The 9,135-nt window shown below is 34.6% G+C and overlaps 1 protein-coding gene across 3 annotated transcripts in view; it reads left to right on the top strand.

Moving 5' to 3' along the window:
- LOC127432863 (transcription regulator protein BACH1-like) overlaps positions 1 to 1,653 on the top strand; it is an 11,796-nt gene extending 10,143 nt beyond the window's left edge. For all 3 annotated transcript variants that reach the window (XM_051684343.1, XM_051684344.1, XM_051684342.1), the window contains one exon: positions 307 to 1,653. In XM_051684343.1, the coding sequence (XP_051540303.1) occupies positions 307 to 759 (453 nt within the window). In that variant the 3' untranslated portion in view covers positions 760 to 1,653. The remainder of the gene's footprint in view (positions 1 to 306) is intronic.
- The last annotated feature ends 7,482 nt before the right edge of the window (positions 1,654 to 9,135 follow it).

Below are 9,135 nucleotides of genomic sequence, written 5' to 3'. Positions count from 1 at the left end.
TTATAGTTTTTGTGAGACTTACTCATACATAACCCTTTCAGCAGTTAAGATGTACACTGGTTGAATCTGTCAAATATCTTATTCCAGTTAAAAGCTTTTACCTTTAGCTGCAATTTGTGGATTAAGTTTAATAGTGCTCATAGCCAATTGAAATTTCAGCTATTACGTTATTCAGCTATTTATAATAATTTGTTATTCTTGCTTTGTCAAATTTTGTCAATGTTCATTCCAGAGTCTGTCTTCCCAGTGTAACTGACTGAATGATGTATATGTTGTTTCTCTCTTACATGTACATGTACTCTGCAGAGGAGTGAGCGAGAGAAGCTCACAGCTGAGAGGATGCAGTTGAATCAGATGAAGGTGAAGGCCTGGCAGACTTACTCAGGCCTGTATGAGAGGGTCTGTGCTGAAGCTGCCCTTAGACCCGAACAGCTTCAGGTACTGGCCAAATATTCCTCTCCAGACTGCCCACTGTCTGCCTTCCTTTGCCCCTCCTCAGACCACTCTCAGAGCACTCAGCTTCAGCAAGCTTCAGGACTTCCTTCATACACCTGTTGCTCTGAAGCCAAACCATCACTTAGTTCCTCATTGGAATATACTGGTGGTGTTGCACAATCAAGCTTGCAAAACCTTTTACCTACGGGGCTTGAAGACGCTCTGTCACATTGCTGTTCAACTGACATATGGCCTTCCAAGAAAAGTGGGTGTTCGATTGTGAAACTCAGAACGGATCTCACTGGCAAGCATGAAACTGACTAATAGCAAAATCAAACATTTGTTTGTTGAATATGGGCCACAGAAAATCACTGAAGGACTTTTTTTTATATGTGGCACAAACACACAGAAGGTGCATTTAAGAAATCACTACTATTCCTTGTCTGATCGTATGTCGTACATCTTATGTTTTTTTACTCGAATTCTGTTGACAGGCATATGTGTACATTGTGAAATTAGTGTTTTTTTGTTTTGTTTTGTTTTTGTTTTTCAGTGTTCAATTTTAAGTATGACCTTAATCATATTTATAGTCTCAATACACATGTCCTCCAAACGTCCTCACATTCTCAGCCTCAATCCACAGGATCATGATCATTTTTGGACTCATGCACAACTAAAAAGTTTGATAGCTAATAAAGACATTTTTATTCTTCTCAGGGGACATGCTGTGTTTGGATTATACAGTGTTTGGACTAAACAGTGCTTTACTGTTTTCTAGCAGAAAAGAAAATGCCTGTATTTGCTGAAGATGTTCCACTTTGAGCCCAGTCAGTAGATATTGATAAGCACATTTAAACTTTACAAAACTTGCAACTAATAGACCAATGAATCTGGAATCAAACTCTCAGGTGTTCAGTACTGCACATGCTATAGATTCCTACTATAGACACTGATTCACTGAATTGTTGATTTTATGTAATTGCGGACTAAATGTTTTTTATCAGCTGGTTATTTGTAAGCAAAAATGGTTACATATGTAATGGTATATATTCTGTTTTAGGAAAAAAGCAGATCATTTTTGAATTTGATATAATTACATTTTAATTATTCCACTCTTTCATTGCTTGTCTTACTTGGGTCCAAATTAAACCGTTATCTGTTAAGAAGTAGAAACATAGTTAATAAATTGTTAATAAATTGATTGTGAATTTGAAATAGGCTAACATTTTTTATCTAATTGGATAGTTTTTTTTTTTTCTCAATTGTTTTGCTTTAGAAAATAAGTATTTTCATAAGCAAACATATCCAAAATAATTTAATATTAAATACAATAGGGTTTAAAAGTGAGTCCACTAAAATCTGAGATTAAGTATACACTAAAAAATATTTTAGTCTATTTTTAAGATTTACGCATTTGATCAAATTGAATTGTGTAATTTTTAACTAAATTAAATTAATAATATATATTTTTAATTTAATTAAAAGATTACTCATTTTAATTTAATGGATTTTTTATGAAATGGAAATGCATAAATGTTTATATATATATATATACAGGTGCATCTCAATAAATTAGAATGTCGTGGAAAAGTTCATTTATTTCAGTAATTCAACTCAAATTGTGAAACTCGTGTATTAAATAAATTCAATGCACACAGACTGAAGTAGTTTAAGTCTTTGGTTCTTTTAATTGTGATGATTTTGGCTCACATTTAACAAAAACCCACCAATTCACTATCTCAAAAAATTAGAATACATCATAAGACCAATAAAAAAAACATTTTTAGTGAATTGTTGGCCTTCTGGAAAGTATGTTCATTTACTGTATATGTACTCAATACTTGGTAGGGGCTCCTTTTGCTTTAATTACTGCCTCAATTCGGCGTGGCATGGAGGTGATCAGTTTGTGGCACTGCTGAGGTGGTATGGAAGCCCAGGTTTCTTTGACAGTGGCCTTCAGCTCATCTGCATTTTTTAGTCTCTTGTTTCTCATTTTCCTCTTGACAATACACCATAGATTCTCTATGGGGTTCAGGTCTGGTGAGTTTGCTGGCCAGTCAAGCACACCAACACCATGGTCATTTAACCAACTTTTGGTGCTTTTGGCAGTGTGGGCAGGTGCCAAATCCTGCTGGAAAATGAAATCAGCATCTTTAAAATGCTGGTCAGCAGAAGGAAGCCTGAAGTGCTCCAAAATCTCTTGGTAAACGGGTGCAGTGACTTTGGTTTTCAAAAAACACAATGGACCAACACCAGCAGATGACATTGCACCCCAAATCATCACAGACTGTGGAAACTTAACACTGGACTTCAAGCAACTTGGGCTATGAGCTTCTCCACCCTTCCTCCAGACTCTAGGACCTTGGTTTCCAAATGAAATACAAAACTTGCTCTCATCTGAAAAGAGGACTTTGGACCACTGGGCAACAGTCCAGTTCTTCTCCTTAGCCCAGGTAAGACGCCTCTGACGTTGTCTGTGGTTCAGGACTGGCTTAACAAGAGGAATACGACAACTATAGCCAAATTCCTTGAAACGTCTGTGTGTGGTGGCTCTTGATGCCTTGACCCAAGCCTCAGTCCATTCCTTGTGAAGTTCACTCAAATTCTTGAATCGATTTTGCTTGACAATCATAAGGCTGCGGTTCTCTCGGTTGGTTGTGCATCTTTTTCTTCCACACTTTTTCCTTCCACTCAACTTTCTGTTAACATGCTTGGATACAGCACTCTGTGAACAGCCAGCTTCTTTGGCAATGAATGTTTGTGGCTTACCCTCCTTGTGAAGGGTGTCAATGATTGTCTTCTGGACAACTGTCAGATCAGCAGTCTTCCCCATGATTGTGTAGCCTAGTGAACCAAACTGAGAGACCATTTTGAAGGCTCAGGAAACCTTTGCAGGTGTTTTGAGTTGATTAGCTGATTGGCATGTCACCATATTCTAATTTTTTGAGATAGTGAATTGGTGGGTTTTTGTTAAATGTGAGCCAAAATCATCACAATTAAAAGAACCAAAGACTTAAACTACTTCAGTCTGTGTGCATTGAATTTATTTAATACACGAGTTTCACAATTTGAGTTGAATTACTGAAATAAATGAACTTTTCCACGACATTCTATTTTATTGAGATGCACCTGTATATATATGTGTAATTTAAACTTTTTAAAATAGTTTATTATTGTTATATATATACACACACACACTCTCACTCTCTCTCTCTCTCTCTCTCTCTCTACCTGTCAAAAGTTTTGAAACACTTGCCAGAAAAGTTTCTCATGATCTTAAAAATCTTTTGATCTGAAGGCGTATGCTTAAATGTTTGAAATTAGTTTTATAGACAAAAATATAATTGTGCCACCATATGAATTTATTTCATTATAAAACTAAAATTTAATTGTTTTATTTTTTAATTGATGACATGGACCAAATAATAAAGAAAAGCAGCCAATAAGTGCCCAACATAGATGGGAACTCCTTCAATACTGTTTTAAAATCATCCCAGGGTGATACCTCAAGAAGTTGTTTGAGAAAATGTCAAGAGTACATTTCTGCAAATTCTAGGCAAAGGGTGACTACTTTGAAGATGCTAAAATATAACACAGTTTTGATTTATTTTGGATTTTGTTTAGTCACAACATAATTCTCATAGTTCCATTTATGTTATTCCATAGTTTTGATGACTTTACTATTATTCTAAAATGTGAAAAACAGTTATAATAATGAATGAGTAAGTGTTTCAAAACCTTTGACCGGTAGTGTGTGTGTGTGTATATATATATATATATATATATATATATATTCAAGATTGTTCACTGTTTCTGTTTCACTAATAAAGAAAATTTGTGACATTGACCATGCCAACTCTTTTGTACAAAAGGACTGATTTTTTGCTTCTGTTGAAGCGCACAAAGTGTTCCCTTCCTAAATCATGCAAGAATAACATGGCTCATCTAGTTTTACACAAACTTAGTTTATTACCAAATACTAAGAAATTCATATTCATTTTTTAATTCAACTTTTCACTTAAATTCTTATTCTGATCATATAAAGGAAAAATCTGTATTAAATTAGAAGGATGCAAAATAGAAGCATTTTACAAACGGACTCAGACTTTTTAATTCACTGTCCTTTTAATAAAATTTGTGCAGAGATATAGTTGTATCAACAGATGGCAGCACTCACCGAAACATATTTGCCATCTCCATTCATGGGGATAAACTGCCATAATAGCAGCACCTGTAGTTGTATTTCATCTCTAATCTGTAAACATTCTCCAGTCTATAGGAGGGCAACTTGAAGATAAATCTGCAGAATATTGTCATATTACAAGCTGTATTCTTGCAGAGTTAGGAATGGGTGCTGGGATATTGGCAGGCTGATGGCATGTTTCATCATTGAAATTATTTTGATGGATAGTCTGATTGTCAGCTATGGAACAGTATGCTCATGTTTGTGTTTCCCTTGGGTTAATCTGGTAAACTCATCAGTTTAATTTGCATGCAGATAGCCTTCGGATATCGTTTATCTTCATATGTCATAAAGGATGTCATTGGCCCATCAGGAAATAGATATTTTTCTCAGTATCCTATGTTAGTACTGTTGTTTTACAGTAAAATAGAAAAGCATATTGATTTGTATGATGTTAAAAAAAGCCATGATATGTAAAACACGATAGTCAAATGTATAAAAAATACGATATGCAGTAAATTGGTAAGCTATCTTTGTCTGCTAGGTGTGTGATTGATATTGAGAGAGTAGCATGCAACATACAAACACAAATCCCTCTGAGGCTGTAAAACCGTACTTAATGGATTTTAATCTTTTTTTAAAGATCCAGATGTTACCACAATATGGTGAAAGTCAGCTCATCTTAAAGGTGCACTTGGTAATTTTTGGTTTTCAGTTACCGATGGCATTGTAGAAATTCATTATTCAAAGTCAGCCATAATTCATTTAACCCATGACTGAAAGTGTCCAATAACAGGACGGTTACTGAGATTAACAAGAATTTGACTGGTCATGTTATCCAAACATGGGGCAGCCCCCATGAAGGGGCCCTTTATAAGGTTACTGGTATGACTGGAGTCTTCATATCATGTGAGTGCTCATTATTTTATACATATGTTTCAGAATTACAATGAATTATTGGGGGTAGTAAAACTCTCCTTATAAGGAAAACAATAAATGGAGTGGGTCACCTCAAAGGGGGCTGACATGTTTGTTGCAGGGGTGGGGTTATGTCCAAGGCCCCGTTGGACTATCCAAATGCTGCATCCACACCACTAGGTGTCAGTATAAGTCCAAGACGCAACCAGGGCAACATAGACATAAACTTACTGAGCGCACCTTTAAGCAGGCTACATGCTCATAATAAAAACGTCACAGGGTGATTTGCTGCTTCATGCTGCTTTTTTCAATCCATGACAGGGCACAAATGGAGAAAATTTCTGCTGGAAAAAGGCAAGTGATGCTTTGCACCAAGATTGTGGTCATGCAGTGTATCATAAGACATCAAAGTAAGGAATCCATGCCTCTCAGACAGAGAGAAACAAACAACAGAGGTCTTCGGAAAAGGACACAGGTGCATCCCTCTGTGAGACAGATTGATTTGCTGGGTGCTCAGTGGATGTGGCTTCCCTTTGTGCCCAGGTGTCAGGGTTTTATTTTAACATGCCACATGGAGTACAGTATGGAAGCCCAGGAGTGCCATTTACAAAAGAATAAAGGAATAAATTATCAATCTATTAATGTGAAAATAAAAATGTGAATTTATAAATGAACAAATAAATAGACACATTTAAATGTGTTTATTTAATTCATGTTTTAAAATGTCCTTATATTTAGCAATAAAACAGCACATTAATAAGTGATTTTTAAATGCACCTTTTAAATTTCATTTTAAAAAGTATTTGGCAATTGCTTTTCTTCATCCGTTTTCCAATTACTTTTCTTTATTGTTTGACTTTACCTTTTCTTTTACCATTTGTCAATCCATATCAGCTGAAGCCCAGGAGTGCCAATTAAAACAGAATTAATGAATAAATTATCAATCTATTAATTTTAAAATAAAAACGAATAACTTGAATAAATAAGTCTACAAATAAATAAATAAATAAATGTATAAATGGACAAATAAAAAGACACATTTAAATGTGTTTATTTAATTCATGTTTACAAATGTCATTATATTTAACAATAAAATTGTGCATTAATAAATCATATTTATTTCATGTTTAAAATGTCATTAAATGTAGCAATAAATGACTGTTAAGAATATTTTTTCTTTTAATTTTGGGGTGAAAATATGGCCGAGACATTTTCTTGATAGTTTTTGTGAGACTTACTCATACATAACCCATTCAGCGGTTGAGATGTACACTTTTAATTTGGACTTCATGGGGTGGAGAGTGACGTCACTGCTCCTGAATACAAGTTGTTATTTCTAAGGAAGGGAAATAGATACGAGATTAATTTTAATGGCACAAATCAGCACAAATCGAGCACAGATGAAAGACACGATTTGGATGATATGGGGTGGAGAGTGACGTCACACGTCAAAAAAATAATGTCTAAAATCTCAAACACCGAACCAGCACAAATCAGCACAAACACAGCACAAACAAATGGTATAGATTTGGTAATGATTATACATATGGGTTGCAAACTTCATGGAGGTTACTAAAGCAATTGCTTCTCTGCACAGCCTGAACTTACAGCTACTCACCTGTTTCATTACTGTATGACCGCTCTCTCTCTCTCTGCCATATTTGTGAACAAAGCCCATATACTGTACCTTCTGTGCACTGTGAGATCATCGATCATAAGCACTGGGACACGATGAAACTTTGCTAAACTGTTTCTGTTTATAAAGCTTAATAAAGTGTTATCTTTCGTTTACACAACCAGAAGGTCTTTTTTTTTCTTCCAGTAAAAGTTATAAGTGAATTTTCATTTCACACAATTCTAGCAGTGAAGGGGTAAAACACTTGTTGGTTATTGCTTTTTTTCTCTCAGAAAATGTCATGCCTTAATCTTGGAAATTTTACCTCAAACATCTTTGACATGTTAATTGCCATTATCTGTCAGTTAAATTTCGCCTAGAATATAATGGATTCAGGTACAGTTAAAATGTAAATTCATTCAAAATTTAAAATGTTAAATCCATAAGACCCAGACTACAATTGTAAAAGAGGAATGTGATAAAACAATGTGTACATCGTGTATTTACTGTGTGTATAGCTACTGTCAGTCAATAAACATCTCTATGAAGATGAGTACAACAAAAGATGAAGCACAAACTTTATTTGCAACATTATAAACAGATATACACAGCAGGTTGGTGTGGAATATATATATATTTTATATTTTCATTTGAAAGAGACACTTTCATAATACACATAAGTAATACACAACATTAGTTTAAACACTGCCATTTGTTCCACAAAAGTGTGCTCACTTGCCTTCTCTGTATCCTCAGCTGACCGTCATTCTGACAGTCCTTTTCTCGATCATACACTGGCAATTATTTTAATAAAAATAAAATATTTAAAGATGATCATACAGTGTTTTTAAAATAAATGTGATATAACTGAAAGGGGATGTGTGTTTTCTTCAGTATAAGTTCTGGAAAGTCCATCGGCTTTCTCCAGCAACTCAAGCCGTTGCCCTTGCTCATCACGTCACGTGTTTCAGTTCAGGCCGCGGGTCAGGAGGCTGGTTCTGTTGACAGCATCATGATAATCAGCTCCCACCCTGGACACATTATCACTGTGCACGCTCAGGTAGGGCCGCGTTCAACATTTCACAGCAACAATGAATGAGCCACCATTAACTTCTGATATGTTTCGCATCCGTTTCTTGTGCGCAGGTCCAATAATATCACGTAAACTGCTCGTACTGTCATCCAATGACAGGCCGTCTTACATCCTCTTCGAGTGGCACGTGGGAGAGTGGGGGTGTCTTATAACTGAGTCGACATTCATTGGTTGCTCCCACGAGTCAACAGTCCAATGGCATTTTTTTTAACTCAATTCTCAATTGGTTAAAGAAAAGGAAAAGAAAAAGGAAAAAGAAAAGCCACTGGAAAATGGATGAGGAAAAGCAATTGGCAGATTAATAAGAAAAGCAACGTAAACGGTGCTTTTAAAGAGCATTAAAAAGTGCATTTAAAAGACTCATTAATGTACTCATTTATTGCTACATTTAATGACGTTTTAAACATGAAATAAATATGATTTATTACTGCACAATTTTATTGTTAAATATAATGACATTTTTAAACGAATTAAATAATCACATTAAAATGTGTCTTTTTATTTGTCCATTTATAAATGGACTTATTTATTCAAGCTATTAGTTTTTATTTTCAAATTAATATATTGATAATTTTTTCATTCATTCTTTTTTAATTGGCACTCCTGGGCTTTAGCTGGTATGGATTGACAAATAGTAAAAGAAAAGGAAAAGTCAAACAATAAAGAAAAATAATTGGCAAATGGATGAAGAAAAGCAATTGCCAAATGCTTTTTAAAATGCAATTTAAAAGGTGTATTTAAAAATAACTTATGAAGGTGCTGTTTTTTTTGCTAAATATAAGTACATTTTTAAAACATGAATTAAAGAAACACATTTAAATGTATCTATTTATTTGTCCATTTATAAATTGGTTTATTCACATTTGTATTTTCAAATTAATAGATTGATAA

Source organism: Myxocyprinus asiaticus, chromosome 42 (genome assembly GCF_019703515.2).
Source record: "Myxocyprinus asiaticus isolate MX2 ecotype Aquarium Trade chromosome 42, UBuf_Myxa_2, whole genome shotgun sequence".
Taxonomy (NCBI): domain Eukaryota; kingdom Metazoa; phylum Chordata; class Actinopteri; order Cypriniformes; family Catostomidae; genus Myxocyprinus; species Myxocyprinus asiaticus.
This window is presented reverse-complemented; position numbering and strand designations above follow the sequence as displayed.